The sequence below is a fragment of the Thamnophis elegans genome, chromosome 4, assembly GCF_009769535.1.
Source record: "Thamnophis elegans isolate rThaEle1 chromosome 4, rThaEle1.pri, whole genome shotgun sequence".
NCBI classification, from domain to species: domain Eukaryota; kingdom Metazoa; phylum Chordata; class Lepidosauria; order Squamata; family Colubridae; genus Thamnophis; species Thamnophis elegans.
Genome location: NC_045544.1, coordinates 91,878,012 through 91,904,375, shown reverse-complemented (window position 1 = coordinate 91,904,375; position 26,364 = coordinate 91,878,012). Strand labels below are relative to the sequence as shown.

The following is a 26,364-nucleotide window of genomic DNA, read 5'->3' as shown; positions in this document are numbered from 1 at the left end:
GAGGCGTGGCTTCTTGCCGCCAGGGCAGCCAATAGCTGTAGAAAAGTGTCTTTGGCGCGGACTTCGGGTTGGCGGGAGATCTAGTGAAATAAGCTATTCTTTTTCCCGCGGGCTTGGCGCGCGGTGATAATAGAGCTTCCAGCTGCTGCCGTTGTTGTGATGTTGTGTCGTTCGTTAGTCCGCCGCTGCCAGGATGGACCGCAGGGTAAGTGTTAGGAAGCCCCTGGTTCCTGAAAAGAGCCTGTTTGATATAAGCGGTTTGTAAACCAGGAGACTCTGAACTCCAAGCCTCCCTTAGGCTGGAAACCGGCTGGATAAATTTGGCTCGGGCACTGACTCAGCCCAACCCACCTCATAGGATTGTTGGGGAGAAAATAGGAAGGGATATCAGGGTATGCTCTCTGCCTCGAGTTAGAAGAAGACCGGGGTCAAAATATAATAACAATCCCCATTGCTCCTCCACTGGTCTTTTAAGACCAGCTCTCCTCTCCTTTTAAGACCATGTGTCCTTGAGGGAGTGAGGAAGGCATCCCTGCTCTTCTCTGTTCTCCCTTTCCCTTTGTGGTCATTCTGGCTTAAACAGAAAACCCTTTATCTGCTAAAGGATAAATGAATCAGATAAATCTGATGAACGTGTAACATGTTCACACTGGTGCAATAGGACTGAGTGTTTGTTAATATGATTTATTGGGTTAGGGATTTTCTGCCTTCACTGTGAGTTGTATTGTTTTGGGGTGCTTGAGGGAGCTCAACCAATCTCATTGTACATATGTTGCGCACTGACAAATAATTCTAATTGTCAATTAAATTGTCAATTAAATTTGTATAGCTGCTCTTTTCACCAAAACTGACTCTGGGTAGTCAGGACAACACAACTAAATGGCCCAGCTCACAAGCCCCAACCTGCCCCATTGAAATAAAGATAAATAGTAGCCAGACTTATGTTGATGTCTCAATCCAGGTGCGGTATATTGTAGACCTTGTAAAGCATTTTTAAAAAATACAGTACTTGGAGGGGGGGGGAGGTGGATCAGAGAAACATGCTATTCAGCAAACCCATGTTTGACAGCATTCCCATAGGATATGATCAGTGGAGACTGAGGATGAGGAAACTAGGTAGCCAATATACTTTGAAGGCATAGGTGGTTTAGGACAGTGTTTTTCAACCACTGTGCCGCGGCACACTAGTGTGCCGTGACATAGTGTAAGGTGTGCCGTGGGAGAATTACTTTATATATAGTCAATATAGGCACAGAGTTAATTTTTTTAAACATTTTCTAATGGTGGTGTGCCTCATGATTTTTTTCATGAAAAAAGTGTGCCTTTGCACAAAAAAGGTTGAAAAACACTGGTTTAGGAGACATATTGAGGGAGAATATAATGTCAAGCAGTGTTTAATGGTGATACATGAAGAAATCTTTTAAATCTGCTTGCAGAATTCTTGTCAGTTTTTCACATATCGCTTTAAAAATGCCCTTTGGAATACACTTCAAGGCATCTGACAGGCCCTACTATCCCAACCTTCCCAAAGATGTAAATATGTAAATACCTGGCTATTCCTGCAAGTCTTGGGGTTATATGAAGTTGAAGTTCAGGAAAGCTCTGCATTTATTTCTACATGTGGGTGTGTTGTGTTTGGGGAAGTTCTTTGTTGGTGTTTCATTGTTTTATTACTGTCAGTAAAAAAAATTAAAAATAAAATAAACGTACCTGTCTTTTTTTGTGGTAGGTTTGGCACCAAGATTTTCCCTACTCCATTTATTAGGGCAGTATCAGTGTATTAAGGAAGATGACCATCCTTCCTATGGAGACATGGGAATTCCAGTTCCTCCTTTTGGCTGTAGCTTTTCAACAGGTAAAGTGGTGCCTCATCTGTAAGAGTTGTCATTATGTTGCTTTAAAGGTAGACTTTTCTGATGTGGTGATTTTTAATTTTTTTTTTTGTACTATAATACAAAGTCATCATTGTCAATGGAAAAGTAAAAATCTGATTTGTAGTCCAAACAAACTGGCATATACTAGATTGTGAAAGGTTTCTTAGCCATAAGGATGAAACAACATGCTGGGCAACTTTTAGTAACATTCAGATCATTGGGCCTAATCAATGTGAAGGCTAGTTACTGTCATGCATTAGGGAGTTTAGGATGAGTAGTAAATCATGTAGAGTCAATTACTTTTTGGGTGGAAAACATCCTATACTTTTCTTTCCAGTGGTTTGCCATTACATTTTTCTGGGATGCTTTTTATTTTTCAGTTAGGCTACAGCCATCCATATATAAGTATTTCCATGACAAAATGAAGAAAACACACACTATCCGCCATCAAATTTGTTTTTGCTTGGTAGCCATTTTCCAAATTCAGCAAAGGTTGGAAAATTAATGCCTAAAGAAATTGATTATCCATTCCTCTTTTGAAAACAGCTATCAAAAGGATATAGGGAAAGAGAACTTGTTTATGTTCGTTACATGAATTCCCCTTGCCTAATTACAGTATCTGCCAGTCTTTCAAAGTAACTTGTTATTAAGTTAATCTTTTAAAATAGGTGATGTTTGTCTATTCTTATGATAATAAGAATGGGAAAAGTTGATATTTACAAGAATGTATTTTGTGTTTTATATGGTTAACACTTAGAATATATGACAGTAATTTTCTGATGCAGAAAAAGTTATGTACTACTAATAAGCATACAGCTTTTAAAAGTTTTAAAATACAAATATTTACTACATTATTTTTCAGCTTCAGATGTGCAACATGTTCTTGGTGTTGCCAATGAAGAGGGATTTGTTAGGCTGTATGATACCCACACACAACTGAACAACAAGAAAATTGTTAAAGGTAAAAAGAAAGCCTTATATTTGGACCACATGAATTGGATTATTTGATAAAAGCAGTAGCCTGTAGTTTTTTTAATACTGTATTTGTGGTACTGTTCTTTGTAAATTTGATGAAAATAATAGTCTTCATTTTTCATATGTGGATGTTTTATTGCAAAGAATTTGGTTTATTTAGATCTAATATATTTTACTTTCACTTCAGAATGGCAAGCTCATTTAAATGCTGTGTTTGATCTTGCATGGATGCCCTATGAACACAAAATTGTGAGTACTGTAAATCATCACTGTTTGTTTTATTACTATGGATACCACTCAATCTTGGGTTATGCTATTCCCTCTACTTATTTCTGTTATTTGCAATTCATTATTATGCTTTTTCTGGCTCTTAATATTCTAGCAAGATCATTAGTGGGCTTAGTAATATAGTACAGCTTAGAAGATAAATGATATGACCAGAGTCTAGGCCAGTGATTGCTAACCTTTTTGTCCTCATGTGGCAAAAGCGCATGCACACATAACAGTACACATATGCATGCCCACACCAATAATACAATGCATGCACGACATCCCCCACCATACACTGTTTTGGGCCTAGTGGACCTCCCTAAAGCAACCCGGCACCAAAAAAGGAGCGTGGGGAGCATGCACACATACCCCGCATGCCTACACTGTTACAGATGTTACGTTGACCTTGTATGTAGCTTTATTCCTCTCTATATAGCAATAGCAATAGCAGTAGACTTATATACCGCTTCATAGGCCTTTCAGGCCTCTCTAAGCGGTTTACAGAGAGTCAGCATATTGCCCCCAACAATCTGGGTCCTCATTTTACCCACCTCGGAAGGATGGAAGGCTGAGTCAACCCTGAGCCGGTGAGATTTGAACCGCTGACCTGCTGATCTAGCAGTAGCCTGCAGTGCTGCATTTAACCACTGCGCCACCTTGGCTCTAACATTCATCTCCATTGTTCAGTGATGCATTTCCTGCCTGTCTAGGATTTACCTCTATCTGCTCCTGTGAGGCACTTCCTGTTCCTGTTGGATGTATATAGTTATATTTTTGATGGCATGTATAGTATTTTGCAGAGACCTGAAAATTAGCTGGCTGGTGGGAGGTCCGTGGGCATGCTTGGTGGAGCTCAGCTGGGTGGCGGTTTGCGTGCCGGCCAAGAGGCCTCCACGTGCCACCACGGGTCTAGATCATGTATCATGAAATACAGAAGGGTTTAGTTTTAGCTCAGGACAAACTTTATATTGAAATATCTATGTTCTCTGGTTCCAGTGGAACAAAACATGAAATAGCTTGTGTTTTCTTAGTTCGACACAGCAAAACCTAATAGGAAACCACTGCAAACTTCAAACTAGCTGCTAGTTTGCTTACTTGTTACGGAGGTTCATAAAAGTAGGTAAATGGATGTTCCATGCTGAAAAAAGTTAAGACAATTTTTTAAAACAACTTTTAAATTTGGAGTTTCTGCCGAGGTATCCATTCACCACTGCCTCCCTGGCTTCATACAATATTACAGTGTGAATTTAAACTAGATGTTTATTGGTTTTGATGCAAAAAGTAGAATTAAAACTAGCAATTCATTCAGTATAGCAGTGAATTAGACTTCATTGAGAGTTTATCAATTTTCTCTCACTTTAACAAGAGAAGCTATGGCTATGAACTGCCTTATAATCTGCAGTGTTGCAGTTGGACCTTGCATTCTAGCATCTGTTTTAGAAATGGGATTCAGCAATATGATCCTTCTGAATTTGATTTTTTAATCTATTTGTGTTTGGCACATCTGTTGTTAGGAAGCATTATTTATATTTTAATCTACAGGTAGTCCTCGACTTAACAGTTCATTTAGTGACCATTCAAACTTCCATAGCACTGTTTTTCAGTGACCTATGACTGTTTTCCACACTTACAACTATTGTAGCATCCCCATGGTAATGTGATCAAAATTCGGATGCTTGGCAACTGACTCATTTATGATGGTTGCTGTGCCCCAGGGTCATATGGTCACCTTTTGCAAACTTTTGACAAAGCAAAGTCAATGGGGAAGCCACATTCACTTAACAACTGTGATATTAACTTAAGAACTGCAGTGATTCATTTAACTAGCAAGAAAGGTGGGGCAAATCTTAGTTAACATGCCTCATTTAGCAATAGAAATTTTGGGCTCAATTGTGGTCGTAAATTGAGGACCACTTGTACATCTCTTACATGTCTTATACTTAGTAAATGTACATGTCTTATACTTAGATGTCTTTAACCATCTATGTACCTGATACCTTCCAAAACAGGAATTGTATGTACTTTATGTAGGGACTAAGTTCCCCTGAACTTGCTGGAGTTTATTTTTGAGAAAATATACATAATATTGAACTAACATGTCATTTCATATATCTATTGAAAAAATGCTTTTGTTTCATAAGCTTATGTTAAAGGTACAATAATTTTTTTGCTTCCAGTGGTAAACTGTTGCATTTGTTTTCTCTAAGGTTACTGCTTCAGGGGATCAAACTGCAAAAGTGTGGGATATTAAAACTGGTGAACTCTTGGGAGTATGCAAAGGACATCAGTGCAGTCTCAAATCAGTTGCTTTTTCTAAATTTGAAAAAGGTAAACTTTAATATTCTGTTCTTTAATGAATTGGGGGGAATTACCGTAGAAACTATGGAGCATAGGAATTTGGGGCTTCTTCAGTGGTGGGTTCCTACTGGTCTGGACCGGTTCGGCCGAACCCATAGTAGCTTGGCGGCATGGACTACTGGAACCAGCAGTGACCCAGGCCTGCCACATCCCTGAACTGGTTCTCCTGGCGGCGGCGTAGTTTTTGGCTTCTGCACATGCGCAGAGCAATTTTCATTGTTTTGTGCAAGCGCGCAGCACATCCCTGAGCAAACCAGCAGTAGCGGCTGCTAGAACTCACAACTGGACTTATTATATGCAAAATAATACAATTACAGTGGCCATGGATATGCCAATGTTCATAGATCATAAATTGTGAAAAAGCTATGCTGCTATCATATGTTCTTAGATGAACTAGCTAGGATAATTAAGGTAGAAATCCCAGTCTAATACTCCATCTTTACGTTTACAAAAGCAATTATTTTTCAAGAATGATCTTTTGAAAAGCTCAAGATAAAATTGAAAAATCCCTCAAAAACTGCAAAGTTTAAACTACTGTGAAGTATACAACAGAACATCTGTGTTTATAAATATAAAATAGGTTTAGTGCTGGAAATAGTATTTCAGAAAAGAGATAAAGTTAGAACATGGTTTATCTACGTTTTTCAACTGTGGTCAACAAAGAACTATTAAGAAAAAGAGGCAACCACCTAACAATTACCCCTCCCCTACTTTTAAAGAAAAATTAAGAGCCTTGGTGGCACAGTGGTTACAATGCAGTATTTCAGGCTGACTCCGCTCACTGCCAGAGGCTTGATCCTCACTTGCTCAAGGTTGACTCAGCCTTCCATCCTTCTGAGGTCAGTAAAATGAGGACACAGTTATCAGGGGATGCAAGAAGTCAAGGGCTGAATAGATAGACTATGACTGGAGTGTGAGTGCCTTCCACGAAGTAAGGTTAAGGTGGCAAAGGGGTTCTGGCCTGTGAGCATACAAAGGCTGAAGTTAATGTCTATGGACTATTATTAGGCCAAGGAATGCATTTGAGGAATTACTGATTTAGGTCTAATCAACATGATCTATATTTTTTTAGTGACGTGCTCTAATTTTGTATTTTATAGCTGTGTTCTGTACTGGAGGAAGGGATGGAAATATCATGATCTGGGACACTCGATGCAGTAAGAAAGGTATGATGTGTCTGTTTATTCTCTTGACTCATTGCAATGGTATTATGAGATGGCAGTGACCACTAGATTTACCCCTGAGTTTTGTGGATATGGACTTGGCTTTCCTTATCTTCATTCCAGTGCTTTCCATTACATAATACATATTAATACTAGGTAAAATATTCAATTTTCATAAAGTTGAATGAATTTACAGTATGATTGTGGGTCATTTACCATATATGAAAAGCCAGAAGGGAAGGTCTTTTAAAAAATGTTTCCTGAACCTGTTTTACAGATGGATTTTACAGGCAAGTCAAACAAATAAGTGGTGCCCACAACATCATAGATAAAACACCATCCAAACTGAGGAAGAAAAAACAGAATGTGAAAGGACTTGCACCCTCAGTGGTAAGAATCTGGAATTTTAAGGCTGGATTTTGTCATGTTCTGTCTTGGCAGCTGTACTAGCTTGAAATTATTAGGGGGATGGTAGCAATTAAGGAAAACAACTGAATTAATTATATTGATTTATGTCAGGGCTGTCAAACTCATGGCCCGCAGGCTGGATAAGTCAGGCACTGCCCACACCCAGTTTCATGAAGGGGGAGAAATCCCAATACGTCACGTGATGCTGCTGTGACAACGCGAGTTTGACACCCCTGTTTTATGTGACCCTCTACTAATATCTAGGGAGTCAGCTATTGAGATAGAGCCACAGTTTTTGAAACATCAATAAATAATTACCAACTGGGTCAAATGGGAAGCTGTTTATAGGAAATGTACAAATCAGTTGAAATTAACTTTGTTATAGTATTAGCTTGTTGAGAAATGACCTCTTTTCCCATTTCTCTTCTTAGGATTTCCAGCAGAGTGTAACAGTGGTACTACTTCAAGATGAACATACCTTAATCTCAGCTGGGGCTGTTGATGGGTAATAGTCAATATTTCTATTTCCAACAATTTTTAAAAATTCTTTTGAGAAGCATTATGGATTTCTCATTTTGGATTGTATGCTCATGTGAACATGTAATGAAATTTCATTGAAATTGCATAGAATGCCTCTTACCTAAGGAACAAGGACTCTCTTGGGGGGGAGGACCACAGCATATTTTCTTATTTAGCTATGTTGTTATAAGCAAGCCATTTGTCAAATAAGTATCCATCCTATAGCTGAATTATAGCAGAACATGGTGAAACACACACACGCATTGTCTAGGCTTTAAAGGCATGATGTAGCTGCTGTCTCTCTTAGAAATTAAATAAATTAAGAAGATAATTTCTCAATCTTTGGGTACTGATATCCGGATAGTAGTAACATAATATTTAATATATTTGTATTATATTTATAATTGATTAAATCCCTCCAAGGTTGCGTTGCTGTATATCAGCAGATGTCATTGTAGTAACATAGGCCATTAGACAGGGTCACATTGCCCCATAAAATGTGACATGTGCCTTGGGGATATTCTTCGATTTACAGCTGTTTATAAATAGCAAGTGAAGGCCATTATTGTGGCACCTTTGCCTAGCTTTATCTGATGCACAAGTTGTAGCCCTCCTTAGATGAGGATACACTGGCCTTGATAATTGATACTTTGCTGATTACCTGCCAGGAGTACTGTATTGCACTCAATAGGAAGGGGGGGGGTTGTAAATGACCCAGAAGCTACAATTTGTCTACAATGTATAAGCATTCTTTATACACAATTGTTATATTAATTGTTGAGATAGAACCACAGTTATTGATAGATCAGTTTCTTGCAAGGTAACAACTCTCCTGTTGCGGCACTGACTATCACTAAACCTCTGGGCTCAATGCAAAATACTGCCTATAACAGCAATATGTAATGTAGTACAGGGTTGCATCAGACACTGCCTAATCAGACTTGAAGCTGCCCATTTGAGAAGAACATCTTGGGAAGTACGGTTAAGAATTCTACTTTTGAAGTTAGGGGAGCATGAAAAAGTCAACAGGCCTCTGTGGGCAGCCCCCGCACTTGACCTATTCCCCTTGGTTCACATATTTCTCTCCTTCATGGCATTTAGAAAATTACTGAAAATAATTCAATATTTTATTATTAAAAATTTATTTCACTGAGTTGTTGAACCTAGCAAAGTGTTAGTGATGTTTGTCTTTGGAGAAGGTTGGCTTATTTTTTTAAAATATCTTGTAACCCATCCATAATCTTTTGATTTGGGCTAACTATAACTTAAATAAATTAAATAAGTAGATATTCATAGTATGTTTGCTACTATTATCTTTTTCAATTTATGTTGTTCCCCTGCTATCTGAACAAATGTGTAGATAAAGGTATCTCCTATCCGTCAATTAGTGTTTTATTCTTGCTCTGAGTATAGCAAGCTTCCTTCCCATGTTTTGGGACTATGATTCACTGAATTCATGTCAGATATATTTGGAGATCAAAATGAGGAAGGCTTGATCATGGTATGGAATTCTGAAGAATTTTGTTTTCTTAATTTTAGTGTGATCAAGATATGGGATCTGCGCAAGAACTATACTGCATACCGGCAGGAACCAGTGCCCTCCAGAGTTTTCAGCTACCCTGGGAACAGTACCCGTAAACTTGGTATGGCATAACTGAATATTCAAGAAGGAAGGCAATCAGGGTCATTCCAAAACAAAGCAGATTTTTTCTTTGCTTTTGCTGTGTTTTGTATTCATACATTAGAATTACACTTTGTGCTGAGGTCAGTTACCAAGATCTAGCTTAGCCTGATTTCAGGACTAGCTTTAATAAAATAAGGGAATTAATGGCCCTATTTGGTTACCTGTTTTGAGAGGATGGGCAGGGTAATTCTCTAGGTGTTAATAGTCTTCAGTGCTGCCACATTACTCTTTGGGATGGTCTGTGTAAACTGGAGCTTAAGACTGTTTCCGTGATCCTGGAAGATGATTTTAAAAAGGTATTTTTGTTTTTGGAGAGAATACTGTGTTGGTCACTTATGCTATAAGAGACCGTACACTTTATTTTCTGCCCCTTGTGAGTTTCAATGTTCCATGATGTCTCTCAGGCAGGTTATTAGGAGTTAAACGACACACTGACATTCATTTCATTTCATTCATTTCATTTTGCTTTATTTGTATGCCGCCCTTTTCCCTGAAAGGGACTCAGGGCGGCTCACAACTCAAGGGAGGGGAAAAACAGACAAGTTACAAAACATAAAAACCATACACAATTAAAAAGCACAACAATCATACCATTCGAAGTGGGGCTGCAAGTCTTTAGCCCCAGGTCTGTCGGAACAGCCAGGTTTTAAGGGCTATGCGGAAGGCCTGGAGGGTGGTGAGGGTACGAATCTCCACGGGGAGTTCGTTCCAGAGGGTCGGAGCAGCCACAGAGAAGGCCCTCCTCCAGGTAGTCGCCAGTCGACACTGGCCGGCTGATGAAATTCGGAGGAGGCCTAGTCTGTGGGATCTTATTGGTCTAGTGGAGGTAATTGGTAGTAGGCGGTCTCTCAAGTACCCAGATCCAATACCATGAAGGGCTTTGTAGGTAACGACTAGCACCTTGAAGCGTACCCGGAGATCAACAGGCAGCCAGTGCAGCTCGCGGAGGATAGGTGTTACGTGGGTGAATTGAGGCGCACTCACGATCGCTTGCGCGGCTGCATTCTGGACAAGCTGAAGTCGCCGAATACTCTTCAAGGGCAGCCCCATGTAGAGCACATTGCAGTACTCCAGCCTAGAGGTCACAAGGGCACGAGTGACTGTTGTGAGAGCCTCCCGGTTCAGGTAGGGACGCAACTGGTGCACCAGGCGAACCTGGGCAAATGCCCCCCTGGTCACAGCTGACAAATGGTGTTCAAAAGTCAGCTGTGGGTCCAGGAGGACTCCCAAGTTGCGGACCCTATCTGAGGGGCGTACTATTTGACCCCCCAGCCTGAGAGATGGAACACTTGGCCAATTAGTAGGAGGGAAGCACAGCAGCCACTCGGTCTTATCTGGATTGAGTACAAGCTTGTTAACCCCCATCCAGTCCCTAACAGCCTCGAGGCCCTGGCTCATCACGTCCATCGCTTCATTGAGTTGGCACGGGGCGGACAGATACTGGTGGTATTTTATCCCGTGCCGTCGAATGATCTCATCCAGCGGTTTCATGTAGATATTAAAGAGGAGGGGGGACAGGACCGAACCCTGCGGCACCCCATACGTTAGGGGCCTAGGGGTCGATCTCTGCCCTCCGACTAACACCGACTGCAACCTGTCCGAGAGGTAAGAGGAGAACCACTGTAAGACAGTGCCTCCCACCCCCACCTCCCGCAGTCGTCGCAGAAGGATACCATGGTCGATGGTATCGAAAGCCGCAGAGAGGTCAAGGAGTACTAGGATGGAGGCATGACCTCCATCCCTGGCTCTCCAGAGATCATCGATCAATGCAACCAAAGCGGTTTCCGTGCTGTAGCCAGGCCTGAAGCCCGACTGGAAGGGATCTAGATAATTGGTTTCCTCCAAGGACCGCTGGAGCTGAAAGGCCACCACCTTCTCAACAACCTTCCCCACAAAGGTGAGCTTGGAGACTGGACGATAGTTGTTTAGGACGGCTGGATCCAAAGATGGTTTCTTCAGGAGGGTTCTCACCACCGCCGCCTTTAATGCGGGGGGAAAGTCCCCAGCTCTTTTACAGCTAATTTAATGGTAGCAGTTGCCATGCTAGATTAGTGTCAGCATTACTAAGGAACTAGATGAATGCAGCTGGACTGAATTTCAAACAAAAAAAAGCAGAAATTCTGTTGGTGAGTGACCTAATGTCATAGTCAAAACCATTATATAAAATATTGTAAATATGACTTGCTATGATGTTAATCAGGACTGAATAATAAGAGCCTGCCTGTATGTGTAGGTCTTCTCGGTGCTCTGCTTCTTCCTCTGACGTGATGTAGGCAGAACTGAGGAGAGGATTTTGCAATTTTCTCTTAGGGAATGCTTTTCAGATAGCTTTTCCCCCTGATGCGAAGCAAAGTTTTCCATTTCCCTGGGGTTTTAATTTTTAAGAAGTGGTTTGAAGCACTTTTTAGATACTTCTTCCTATTTTTTTTATATTTTCTATCTTATTTACATGGAGCCAGTGTGGTGTAGTGGTTTAAGGCGGCAGACTAGAAACTGGGAGATTGATAGTTCTAGTCCATCTTAGACACAGCCAGCTGGATGACCTTAAGCTAGTCACTCTCTCAGCCCTAGGAAGTAGGCAATGGCAAACTACTTCTAAAAAACTTTGCCAAGAAAATTACAGGGATTTGCTCAGGCAGTCTCTGAAAAACAATCTCAATTGAATGGAAGAAAAATAGAATTTGATTTCCACATTATAGAAATGTTTTTACGCTGCAATATGGGATGTGCTAAAATATTTTTAAAAATATCTTTATTCCTTTTATCAAAACCCACAGACTAACTAAATAAGCATAAGAGGTCAGTTTCCCTAGTTATAAAAAGACTCATCTTTATCAAAATAATGAAAAAATTCATGCTATTCCACCTTAACAAAAAAGACAAGCCTCCTCTTTGTATTGAAAGAACTTAAAACGTAGATGAGTTTCACCACCATACACTGTTTGTACCTTAATGTCATTTGAAAGCACTTGCTGGAATTTTTATGTTTAATCTTCCAAAAAATACTAATAATCAGATTTCTGCTGCTGGGATTAGCTGTTTCTTATCCAGCCTTTAAGGAGGGAAGTCTGACAACAGAATCTTTTGTATTCTAGGATATTCCAGTCTTATTTTGGATTCCACTGGTACCAACCTATTTGCTAATTGCACTGATGATAATATATACATGTTCTGTATGCCAGGTCTGAAGAATAATCCGGGTAAGAACTAATATTTTGTGATACAGGTTATCTTAATAGGTTTAGAAAACTATGGCTGATGCACTTACTATATCTCTGGCATTTCTAGGAAAGGTAGTCCCATATATTTGATATGGCTATTGCCAGCTGAGTGTCCATAGAATTGCAGTATGTAGTGAATTATACTTTATATACATATCTATCAGGACAGCTTCAATTAATTGCAGTATGAAAGTTTATAACCCTTACAGATGTTTCCATTCTCTCTTTTCCTTTAGACAAACAAGCTCAGTTGTCTGAGGACTACCTGTATATCTTTTCTCTGTATTCTTATTATCATTAGTGGCCTTTTACATTAATCCAGAGTGGAACCATTATATCATATGTCAGTGAATTCCTATGTTAATTGTGCTTATCTCAAGCAAGCATTATTTATTTATCATCTTCAGAGTCTGCAAACTTACCTCTCAGGCCACAAGAAAACAGCAAATATTGAAAGACTGACTTAAATATGTTTGGAATAGTGGGTGTTATTAAGTGTTCGTTGCTCTTTCCTCCTTTTTGGGAAGAAATGGAACTAAAATGAACTGTCCATGAAAAATTGTCTATGTTCCAACCATCTACCTTTATGCTATATTCTGTAATTCTGCAAGAGTTGGAAGGTTCAGTCAATTTTGATAAATTGGTTTTTTTGAAGGATAGATCAATAAAATCTACAAAATTTTAATTGCTGCATTTCCACAATTAAAATATTTTGAAAATGTAGGATTTTTTTTCTTTTTTCTGCTATGGAAGTATCACTGATAAGGACTTAGATTTTGAGAAAATGGGAAAAATCACATAAGGAAGATATTTATATCCGTTTTTATTTATTTGAGTGTTTGTAATGGAAGGCTACCAAACAGAAAGAAAATAAATTCATGCAGTATTGAAAAACTGGTTTTAATTTTTGCTAGCATCTATAAAGATTTCTAATGCTTATGTTGTAATTTAGCCTTGATACACCTAGCAGATACCAGAATAAAGAAAGCTGCTCTAAATGGTCAAGTTCATTTCTTGGTTCTGCTCCTACTAGAAGAAGATTGTTTTGGATTACAAGACCCAGACACAAGAGAGACAAAAATTAACTTGGATCTACCTATCCTGACTGTCATGATCTCTTTCAAGTCAGGGGATTAAACACAGAAGAGCCTTGACTTGATAAATGTCAGCCTGAAGAATTGGAGAGCAATTAACTACCTGCGGACAACCTTGCCAATAATCATTTGGGAGAATCAGTATGACTCAATTGACAGAGGTGCCAATTCCAAGCAGTGCTATCCCTGAGCACATGTTACAAACTCTAGAGAACTAAGAATGGCATGCTCTCAGAAGAATTCTGATCAACTCATTGAGAAACAAACTAGCAATAGCCTTAATTGAGCCTATATTACTACAACTGTCAGCAGTTGGTTTTTCCAGAGGAAGCAACTGCTTAAAATGTTCTATATTTTCATGACTTTAAATCCCCTGTGCCACCCAAATCTCAATTTTTTGGTTCCAGAATTGGCTGATGCCTAGACCTTTCAACTGCTTCTGGACTTATACTTTACCCATGCTCTGATTTGACTTTGGACTCTTACAGGCAAGGCTTTGATTTCCTGTTTAGCACTGCTAAGGTGTGTGAGCAATTGCACATGCCAACACTCTGCCTGCTAAAGCCTGAAAATGTTTGCAAACTTGAAAATACTTCCTTATCCTACTCTGTGTGCTCAACCTGAAACAGAACAAAGCAACATGCTAATTGCTCTGACAGATGACAACAAGAAGGCAGATCAAACATATTTCTTATGGTTCCTTTAGAAAAGACAAATGGGCAATTCTCGGTGCTATAAAACAATAGGAAAATATTCTGCTGAATTTGTGTGCTGAGAAAATGGTAGAATTAGTGGTCAATTAATCTCCAGAGCTATTGTATCAATTCTTAGTTTTCATTACTGGTAGCAATTCTGATGCAGACTTGAAATAACATGGTTTGAAGCCATGTTTAGACAGCACAATGTTGAAGAATATTTACATCCATAAGCATCTATCCATCCATCCATCTACATCTGAATACCATAACAGATTTTCTTTTCAATACGAGTGTAGGAATCTGACATCCCACTCTCCATTACAGAGTGTCCATTGCACACAACTCCCTTTGCTAGTGACAACTCAGTGTTCTTTGGGGCTTTAGTTTTAAAGCTGTTTAAAGTTGTTTAAAAATAGCCAAGTAACCCATATCTCTATGTCACTGCACATCCTTCTTAAGAAATAAGATGCCGGTTTCAGGAAATGAGAAAAGCAGCAATTTCCCCACTGGATACCAAAACTTTAGTGTCTACCTCAAAAACGCCAAATGTAAAAGTTGTAAACAATCCACCATTCCCATTAACTTTAGAGATAAACAGTTCAAAACTTATATTCCCTGAAGAAAGAAATAAGTGAGAATGTTTTTTTTAAGTGCTCTGAAAATCTTTAATGCCTAATGGGTCCTTTTTTGGCAACATTTTAGAAGTTAGCACAGGATTCCACACAGGAACTCATTGAATATTTGTTATATTCAGGAGCAAGGGTACAGTGATACTGTTTACAGATGTGTTCTAGCACAAAAGTGGTCATTTCAAGATTGAACACTAAATTCAAACTTAAAATAGTTTCATACAATTGATACTTGAAACATTTTGCACATCTCTAGTGGCAGGTTTTATTTTGCTGCACTAAGTAAAATTTGCCTTCCCTGCTCCTTTTCCTTTGATGGTAAGTATTCAATGTTTGTTCTTGCAAATATCTTAGCTTCTGATCCTAGCAGTTTAAGAAAATTGCCTGAGTTGAAAAAGTCTCTTAATTATTATCTTTTTGGTAATTATGCAATGTATACAAATAGTTATTGGCAATGAAACCTTGATTATTCTGCTTGTGAGAGAAATGGTACTAAATGGTTTAGAGCCTTCTCTATATAAAATATTATGTGATGTAAAGGATTTATCCACAAATTCAGCTCTCAGTTGTATATGATTGTTTTTCTTTGTTTTTTTGTTCAATTGCAGTGTCAGTTTTCAGTGGACATCAAAATTCCAGTTTCTATGTCAAATCCAGCATTAGCCCAGATAACCAGTTCTTAATCAGTGGTTCAAGTGACCAATGTGCCTATATCTGGAAGGTAAGCAGTGTTGACTCTGACTACAACATTGCTATGTTATTTCTATGTCCACTTTATGCAAGAAAGATGAATATGTAGGCACAGAGGGAAGATAATTAGATTCATTGAGCCATGTTTCCAGTATACTAAAGTACACAGCTGTCAAACCTGAATACAAGTCCAGATATAAAGCAGAGCTAGGTTCCTGCCTCTACCTTCTCTGTATTTCTAGTTGCTGATCTTAATCTGGTTTTAATAAGCTTTTTAAAATCTCTTTTCAGATCTGTTTTTCAGCAACTACAACAAACTGAAAGTTCTTGCTTTATATTTAACAAGAGTCTATACATTAACCAAAGTTTAATAGTCATAATTGTTTTAATTTTTTTAAGCTAATAATTTCCCAAGGTTTATAAAGTGTGTCACAATTAGGTTACTTTCACATCCCCTATCACCATGATCCTTGATTTTCAGAAGTTAAGATTTTATTATGATAGTCGGAATTTTTAGTAACATTTGCCAGTATCAGCTGGCAGCTCAGAAACTTAGTTTCCATGCCAAACTTTCTGCGGAGAGATGCATATGTTTCAGTGTAATTTCCTCATCAGTGACACACATTAGGGTATTTCAGGTTAACCCATCTAGTATAAAATAACCAAAATTAAATGGTTTATATAAAATTAGATTGTTAAATAATCCAATATGACAAAACTCATTTAAACAAGGAGTGGGTATGTTCTTTAATTTTAGAGCAACCTCCTTTTGTTTTGCATTTGATTCTGTTGACTTAGTAGTCAGGAAGCCTAGCTGACTGTTCCTTAAACATTTTGTAATAACCTGACAAATTGCTCTCTCAACATTTCTGATTCGTAGGCATCTTGAATATTAAGATCATTATTAACATCAAATATTAAAATTTAAATGGCTCTAGGATTGTTTCATTACCACCTAGTTACCAATGTTTGCATATTCCTTCTTACCACAAAGTTGCCTCTTTAAAACATTTTCCTGAAAAGGGTAGAATTCTCAAAAGTATAAACATTCAGGGCAAAATATGAAGCATGAACTGTTTCATGCTAACATCTACATAATTTTTGAGTTATGCAATTTGTTTACTTAAAACATTTATATATCTGCCTATTTTAAAAAACAGCTCTGGATAACTTGCAACCAATAAAAATATATATTGTAAAACTAACAGCAATAAAACTAAAAACAGGAAAATCATGGCCATACCTCTGGTGCTTTCACATTCTTGTCCAGTCCTGACTTCACCCTATCCCAGGTGGAGGGGGAGCTAGATTTTAAGTGGAAGGATAGAACGGTAGAGGCTGTCAGATCTTGGCGGAAGAAAGCAGTATTCGAAGTGCAGCCTCACTACTGCAGTAAAGAGTAATACTATCAGTTCCCATGATCTTGATGCTATCCCTGTGTTGATGCTGCTTAGGACTGTATTGACCTCTTGGCAGTTACAGCACACTGCTGACCATACTTAAGCAGCGGTCCAGGATGACATCTAGATCCCTCTCATAAGCAATACTGTTGAGCCCGGTATAGAACTCATTTGTTCTACCAAATTATGCTGAGAATTTGAAAAAATGAATCACAAATTTACGAATCAGAATATTTGAACCCTAATACTAATGACTGGAAGTAGAGGTTCAGCTGCATACTTCATCAACTTACCTTACAATGAAGAATAGGGAAAATTATTAACACTGGATGAAAAAAATGTTCAAAATGTGGACTTTAGAGCATTAATCTTACTTTTACCCATAATCTAGGCTTAGCTTTTGCATATTTTAAATATAGAATTTAGCTTACAGATGTAGCTACAATGTTTATACATTTCTTCAGGATGTGTTTGGTTTCTCTATTTCCTTTTGTCCTTTAACAAACAATACATGATAGAAGCTCTGCTTTGATAACTTGCATCTGCTCTCTAACCTGAATTGTCTAGATATATTGCACTATAGTTTACAGCTAAGAATGACTGGAGGGATCCAGCCAATTTGGGTATCTGCTAGGGATGGTTTCTGTAGTGAAAAGCCAGAGAGTAATGAGAATTCTCCACTGGGTGAAATTGATGGCTAGATGTCTAGAAGCTCTAGTGTCCTACCTTTGAATTGTGTCCCTTATGCTAGTCATAAATAAGCAATAATCTTTCCTGATATTTTTTTTTAAATTCTTGTTTCTATGTAGGTATCTGAATCACAATTTCCTCCAATGGTACTTCATGGCCACCTGCAAGAGGTCACTTCGGTTGCCTGGTGCCCATCTGATTTCACTAAGGTTTGTTCCTGCTGTTTTGTCATTTCTTTTAGTTCTATTCCATTTTTCCCTTTTTGCAAAAGTAAAGGTGACTATTTTCTCTTGTTTTTAAAACATGGATGGCTATTTTTAAAGGTTCTTTATTCCAAACATTTTTTCTTTCTATTTCTTTACACATATCTTCATGTTTTCCCTAGAAATCTTTGGTTCTCAAATGACTTCTCCTACTCCTTTTTATCATGCGGGTTAAACGTATATAGAAATCAGTTCTTGCTGTATTGTAAAATATAATGTAATAAAATGGTTTTCTGATCAGAAGTAAGACCACTGAGTTTGATAGGGCTTCCTAAGTAAATGCAGCATGGCTGATTACTTTTTTCCTAGGCTGAGGCCTGCATTCCCTCTGTATATAAGATACATGAGGCATCCTGCAAATATGGACAAACCTAAGAAAAAAATTATTTAGCAATATTGATTCTATTAATTTCATTAATGGGTGATACTGATGACTAGGGAGTGTTCCTTAGAAGTGATACCAGTTTCATCCAGTGTGGGTACTGTAAATTGGATAATAAGAGCCATATACAGCCAATAATTTGCCCACTCTAATCTTCTATATTCCGTATTTCAATCTGCAATATTTGTCATGCCATTTTGCAGATTTCCACCTGTTCAGATGACAACACTATCAAGATTTGGCGCTTAAGGCAAAGCACCAAAGAAAAGACCTGGACAGACAAAACCAGCTTGGTTGGTTGGACTGATCAAAAGACAGTAGTAGAACAAAACAAAATAGGTAAGGCCTTCTGAATTAATGAATGCTTTTCTCTAATATGTTATTTACAAAATAAATTACAAAACATAATTTATTCCTAATTTTCTCTAAATTTAGCATGTATGAATCATACAATAATCTGTATGAATCATAAAGAACATCACTTTTATGGTGCAGTGTATACTAATAATGGGAAGAGCATAAGCCCTACTGCAATTCTCATACATAACAAATTTATTGCATGCATTTGCCAAAATTAAAAATACACAAAACCGAAAAGATGGCAGTAGAAATCAAAAAAATATACAAAATTGGGTTTTAAAGTAAAATATTCCAGGAAATAAAACCAATATCAATCAAAGAGATTTCTGAAGTAGTTTTGCTAAAAATTAATCAGTGGAACAGCTTGCCTCCAAAAGTTGTGAATGTTCCAACACTGGAAGTTTTTAAGACAATATTGGATAACCATTTGTCTGAAGTTTTGTAGGTTTTCCTGCCTAAGTAGGGGGTTGGACTAAAAGACCTCCAAGGTCCCTTCCAACTCTATTAAAAAAAGGTTAGTTTAAAGTTCAATACAATATTTCAAATTCTAAATCTATTTGTTGCTGAACATGTTATAGGTCAGTGATGGCAAACCTTTTTTGGCTCTCATGCCAAAAGCAGGGGAAGAGCAGGGGGTCATGCGCAGGTGTGCCAAACCCATTATGCAATGTGCCACACCCCCAGCGCGCATGCACGCATGACAGGCACTCCCCCCATTTTTTGCATGCTTTTTTCGCCCTCCCCAGGCTCCAGAGGCTTTATAGGAGCCTGGGGAGGGCGAAAACAGCATCCCCCCACCAGAGGTCCTCCAGAAGCTTCAGGAGCTTCCCTGAAGCCTCGGGAGATCAAAAACCAGTCCTACAGGCAAATCAGAAGTTCAGGAACAGACTTCCGGTTTGCTCATAGGGCTAGTTTTAGTCCTCCGGAGCCTTCAGGGACCTTCAGGAGTCTTCCCTAAAGGCTCCGGAGGATGAAAAAGGACCCTACGAGCAAACCAGAAGTCACTTCTGGTTTGCTCGTAGGGTCAGGTTAAGTTCTCTGTAGCGTTTAGGGACCTTCAGGAAGCTTCCCTGAAGGATCCGGAGGACTTAAACCGGCCCTACGAGCAAACCAGAAGTGACTTCCGGTTTGCTCGTAGGGTCCTTTTTTGTCTTCCGGAGCCTTCAGGGAAGCCTCCGGAAGGCCCCTGAAGGCTCCGGAGGGCTTAAACCGGCCCTACGAGGAAACCAGAAGTCAGTTCCTGAACTTCTGGTTTGCCCGTAGGGCCAGTTTTTTTGCGCTCCGGAGGCTTCAGGGAAGCGCCTGAACCTTCAGAGGGCCTCCGGTGGGACGGGGAGAGGCTGTTTTCGCCTTCCCCAGACTCCTATAAAGCCTCTGGAGCCTGGGCAGGGTGAAAAATGGCTTCAAAAAAGGCCTCGCGTGCCCTGACAAAGGTGCCATAGGTTCGCCATCCCAGTTATAGGTTGTTTCCAATAGCCTAAATATAAAAGTTAACACATGGTTCTATCTAAGCAAATGCATTAATTTCTTCAATATCTGTCATGCAACAAATAAGATGATATTTCTCCAGTATTTTTTTTTACTAAATAATCATACTTAGAGTGTGATTTTTTTTAAAATACACCCTACCCCCAAAGATTTTGGGGATATCAACACCCCTCTATGTTGAAGGAAGGTACTATTTCTCCAAGAATTAAGTATTCTCTTATATTTAAATGACAAGGGAGAAATACAGTGATAAATTAGATATATGCCTTGTAGAAAATATAGTCCCTGTTTAAGTTTGTGGAATTCTTATTTATTTCAAAGAGCTCCCAGAGTTTCATATATTTTATATCATAGAATTCCAGGTACCTATGATGTCATAATAGCAAAATCTGTATTCTGTACATGGTTATTGTTAATTAATTCTTAACTAATCATGTTATATTTGGTGAGAAATATTTATTTATGTATTGCATATCAAGGACAATATAAAAATTTAGCTGTCAAATATGGTTTCCTGGTTCAGACCACATTCTTATAATAATAAAATTATTTTAATTATTTAGAGTTTGTCCAAATGTTGCATTATAATTATAGGGCATTGCATTGATGGTCTTAAACTAGACTTCTTTACCATTTGCATCACCCTCTACTCCCACAAAGGACAGAAATAGATAAGCTGAATTCCTGTTATTATATTCTTATTAGTAATAATAATATAATAACAATATTGCAATTGGTGCATGAATAGCATTGAACAGTTGTGGCAGGGATATTTCTTTTGACCTTACGTGCATTGCATAAGAATTCATTCTTAACTCTAACGTACAAAGAGGGGTAAACTTACAGAGTAAAGAGTGCGTTGTTAGACATTAGTCTTTAAACTTAGTGTTACAAGAGTGCTTCACTTATATTTATTGACTGCAACTCACAGCACAATCATATGTGATAGATCTCTCTTATCTCTCATTTACAAGGAAGTTCCCAAAAAATGAATTATGGTGGTATCTTTGAGTGAGCGTTGCAAATGGCATATTTCTAGCTGTAGGAATGGCTGTAAATTGTTCTGTAAACATAAAATTCCTATGCAGGAAACTTGCCGAACAATAGGAGGGTATGTGCCAGTTCTCTTTCATGCTGTGAGAATCTCACGTGCACATATACATCATTGTTCTCTTAGGAAAATTTAAAAGAATCACTTCCTATTCCCATAGATGAAGAAGAGTGCTGTTTAATCCTTTGGTTTGAAAACTGCAAGTGATGTGCATGCTGCATCTTTATAAAGTTGGCAGTAGTGTTATATAAAATGTCTCATCTCCTTATTCTCCTTCACTTTCTCCTGAAACAGCTTAGAAATGGGAAAGGAAGTCCATGAACTCAGCAAACATAAGCAGGCTTCCTTTTGAGACCTTGGCTTGTTGAATACAAAGCAAATGCTAAATAGTTATTTGCACTGATTCATATTGTCTTAACCCCAGTTCTATTTCAGGGCTGCCTAGATAAAAGCATGCAAGCTGTTTGTACGTACTCCCCCCTCCCATTCACTGGCAAAGACAGTAGTACTGTGGCTACCTATGAATTATGTATGCACAGACTTTGCTGACAGGCTTTCCAAGATTTAATATAATATTTGAAAAAGATACACAGATGTTTACCATTTATTTTTATGTTTGAGAATGTAGAGGCAAATTCTGCAAGCAAAAAGAATTCCTTGAGCAGGGCCTTTGTTCTTTATGGAACTGCCTGATCTCTTCAGACTTTATCATTTTGTATCTTGTCTTTTACCACAAAAACCCTCTCCCAAGATGCATTGAATTTTCCTAGAAGTAATGTATTTCCAAATGACTTTATACACATTTTCCTAAGTAGCAATTCTCAGGTTGCTTACTAAGAAAACACAGAAAAAAACGCTTCAAATCTGAGTCATTCAGATTCTAAATATTTAAATATGTTAGCTGTGCAACATTGCTGTATTTTTCCCTCGTGTTACTTTATCTTCACTAAAGCTGCTTTGTTTTCCTTTTAGAAGTTCTTAGCAGCAGGCATGGTACTCCACCTAAAGTTCTTCCAACAGGCAGCCCTCTTATTTCTTCACCACAACCAGCTGCTTGTGCTCCAACTTATACGGGAGATCTTCCGCTTCCTACCAACACACCAACATCATCTTCTGCCACGACACCAAGCATCTCAATTTGCACCTTCACTCCTGCAAAGCAAAAAGTTACTTCAAGCACCTTATCAAAACTAGTACTTCCTTCAACTACGTCCATTCAACACTGGGTTACAAAGACTCCAAATTCATCTCCACCTGTAAGGGAAACAAAGATAGCTTCTCCACAAATAGCTGCAGCAGATATTCCTGACACTGCCTTTGCTTCCACCTCACCACATCTGAGGTCAGAAACACGTGCCAAGAGAAGGTTAGAATCAAGTAGGGAAGAAAATATGTGTCTCAAAAGCTGTAACTGTATGACTGAACATCACCCAGAGTCTAAGAAATCCAGACAAGAACAGTTCACTTTGGCAGCAAGTTCAAAGCCTTGGAGAGGAGACTGCCTTACTCTTAATGGAGAAGTACAGAATATTCAAAACTTGAAAGAGCCCTTTTCTCCTAGTAGTCCTTGTTCTTCTGCCACTTGTCTAAATTATCCACATCTTATCGAAACATCTTGTGAGAAGATGGTTGACAAGGAGAATGGTTCTACTGATAGAAGAACCTGGCTGTCTGATTTGGGAAATAAACTCCGAACTAACAAGATGAATAACTCTAGTGGGTCATCCTCATCATTACGGAATCCAAGCACAAAACGAGTGGAAGCTAGAACAGGAGCTACATCACCAGGCCCTGTAAGTAAATTACACATGATTGCTAAACCAGCTTTGTTAATTTGGTCAAAATTCTTTTTACAAGTATTACATATTATAGTAGAAGCAACATCCATGCTAATAAGTAGCAAAATAGTCTCTTTGCTATAAAAATGGAGGGCTAAACTAATATCAAATTAAGTCAGTATTGTTTAGCCAAAAATCATCACTCTTGTGCATAATAGGCAAAGATGGGGAAGTGTCCCATGCTTGGGAGCACACAAATAGTTTGAAGAATCTCTAATACTGACTATGAACTATGGATACTCAATTGTCAGAAATTGACTTTCTTAATTTCCAAAACTGAAACTAAAGTATGAATAGAACTTCTGCCCCTTACATAGCCCAATTTGGTCTGCAGGCAAGTTTTTATACAGCACATGTTTGTACATGTATAAATATGGAGTTTGTAATCTTTAACTACAGAGTTTGGATGAATTTTATACTTGCTGTCTTTTGTTCTATGTTCTAAAACTAATGGTAAGACTGTATAGCATAAATCTATAATGGTATAGAGATGATGTTTTTCTTTTTCAAGATGTAAGGCTACTAAAGATTTAATAAATGTACTGTTCATTTTTTAAATCCTGCGCCCCCCCACTCCAAGCAAAAAAATATGCTAGTGTGGTTTTATGTTTGCTAGATGATTATTTCTTTTGGCCAAGATGATTGGTTTCTGTCTGTCTCTTTTTGATAATGGATAGATCTGATAGTGATACTGTTTACCACTTTCACATCTTGTTACTAGATATGTACAAACAGCCATCAGTGTATTGCTTTAATTTCTGCACTAAATAGGAAGTTGTCTTCAATTGTGAAATCTATTGTGTAAACCTTCTTAGACTGATTTAGAGTACCCTACTGGACTACAACTGCTTATTAACTTTCTGGCTACATAAGAATTCATGTATGATAATTAGTTAGCTGCTAATGTAGAGAAATTGATTAGAATGACCCTGGAAAGGACAAAACTGTAAAGATGAAACTTTTATGCTGATAATTATATTTGACTAGATTTTTTTGTTTTTAATCTTACAGATTATGACTACAATAACAATGAGGAAGATTTGTACATACTTCGAGCGAAAGTCACAAAAAAACTAAAGAACTATGTTTTGAGTGTACCTTAATGCTGAAACATGTATTTTATTAATCCAGATGGATTTAGTTTTATCCACAAAAAAGATACCCATGCATTTTAATTAAAACGAATACTTCCTGTTTCTAATTTTTTTCTATTTACTGTCTTGCATTTAATTAGTTAGGGCACTAATTAAATGGAGAAACAGGCTCAATGAATGAAACAGCCAATCCCTTTGATTTAAGATTTGCATTTATTTCTTTTATGGTAAATTGCAGAAAATATTTTTTCAAACCTTTTTTGAAAATACTTTTACCTATTTGAATGTACTTTTAATTGCTAAATTAGTACATAAGGCAAAACAGAAAAGGAATCCATTCAAGAATGTTTTACTTGATCTACCTTATACTAAAGGAAATGCCTTTATTTTATACATCCCAGTTTCCCATTGTATTGGTGTAAAAATATTTTCTTATAAAGTACATTTTTCTTAACATTGCAGCTCTTTTTCTTCTTTTGCAATGAAGCAGATAATAAGCAGGAGGGACAAAAAACCTACTGCGCACTCCTGGAGGAAATCTGACACTTGAATTCGGAAGCAATTCAAAGAAGTGGTGAAAGCTAAACTTTTGGCTCGATGATTGTTTTGTATTGAGCATTTACCTTTTCATAGCACAGTCAAGTTCCTAAAATTGACATATGTTGCCATGTTCATCACATTAGGAATATATAGGTTATTAAAACTATCTACAAAAAAATAGTGTAATTTCATATCAAGTGATAATGTATTTCTCGTCAATATTTTCTTGACATATGAAGTAATCAGGTATGTTATAGCTAAATAAATGTCTAGTCCTAGTGAAAAAGGGGGATCTTTTTCTACTCTGTAAGCCTGCTAGAGTCACTTACAAAGGTGAGATGGGTGGCAAATAAATAAAGTAAATAAATAAATAAATCAGCAATTCCCAAGGTCACTCAGTCATTGGCTCACTACAGAAAGTAATTTTATCTTTTAACACATTGTTTTAAATATCTTCCTATATGTACTGACTAGTGACTGCTAATTTGGATCATATCCATATTAACCATCTGCAAGGATGTGCTGAGAGTATGTATTCATTCATGCTCTGCTCTTACATAATTGCTACAATTATTTCTGATTAGCATATTTTGATGTTTTCAATAATTTTTCCTTCTAAGTATTTGGTATGTATATTTGTCTACTTAAGCTAATGAATGTACTACATGTGCTTTCTTTAGATTCACTTGAGCCGCAGTCTATTAGATTTGCAGATATTAGAGGACCTTGTATTTGTTACAAGTGGTCTTAACACAAGTTATCCCTCTGAAATTTATATCTGTGTTGCTGCAAGAAGCATTTTTCAACTTAGAGCTCTGCAGGCTGTTCCTAAAGATGATTAGGGAACTGGAGCATAAAATATATGAAGAACGGTTGCAGGAACTGTGTATGTCTAGTTTAATGAAAAGAAGGACTAAGGGTTCCAATATCCCAGGGGTTGCCACAAAGAAGAGGGAGTCAAGCTATTCTTCAAAGCACCTGAATGCAGGACAAGAAGCAATGGATAGAAAACAATTAGTGGAATAGCTTGCCTCCAGAAATTGTAAATGCTCCAACACTGGAAGCTTTTAAGGAAAGATTAGACAACCATTTGTCTGAAATGGTATAGGGCAGGAGTGTCAAACTGGTGGCCTGCGGGCCAAATGTGCCACACACAAGCCATGGCCACCCCAGCTCTGCAAAGGCAAGAGCTAATGATACATCACGTGGCATGATTGACTTTGTAAGGGTTTCCTGCCTGAGCAGGGGTTGGGCTAAAAGACCTCCAAGGTCCTTTCCAACTGCTATTCTATTCATTTGATTCTCTGATTCATTTGATTTCTATAAAGGTTTAGGTCAGTAACTATCTACATAGAAAGAAGATACAATCTGTCCCAAATGCTGATATTTCTTTTGCACATGAAACAAAGTTTCTTATACTCCTAATAAAAAACATTAAGAAAATGAGACAAGTTCCTCTACCTCTGCTGAATTTTTCGCTTAACAAGAGTATACTAGGGTTAGGCTATACAATCCCTGTGTTAATTGCATTTCTGCACAAGTTTTGTTATATTTGTTTTCCATTTCTCCTCTCGTATTACTGCAGGAGTATTATTCAATTAAATTGCTTATGTATTTTAGATTAAACATTGATTAACATTGGTACTCTATTGTACCTATAAGGTAATCAGGTAAA

At 37.9% G+C, this 26,364-nt stretch overlaps 1 protein-coding gene across 1 annotated transcript; it reads left to right on the top strand.

Moving 5' to 3' along the window:
* Window positions 1-79: 79 nt before the first annotated feature.
* DTL (denticleless E3 ubiquitin protein ligase homolog) lies at window positions 80-25,548 on the top strand. Its single transcript, XM_032216383.1, has 15 exons — window positions 80-205; window positions 1,730-1,855; window positions 2,737-2,835; window positions 3,037-3,098; window positions 5,327-5,447; window positions 6,578-6,643; window positions 6,918-7,030; window positions 7,480-7,553; window positions 9,107-9,210; window positions 12,347-12,451; window positions 15,502-15,614; window positions 17,793-17,882; window positions 18,522-18,657; window positions 22,190-23,010; window positions 24,067-25,548. Exons 1-15 carry the CDS (start codon window positions 160-162, stop codon window positions 24,130-24,132), a joined length of 2,142 nt encoding a protein of 713 aa, XP_032072274.1. The 5' UTR covers window positions 80-159; the 3' UTR covers window positions 24,133-25,548.
* Window positions 25,549-26,364: the final 816 nt, after the last annotated feature.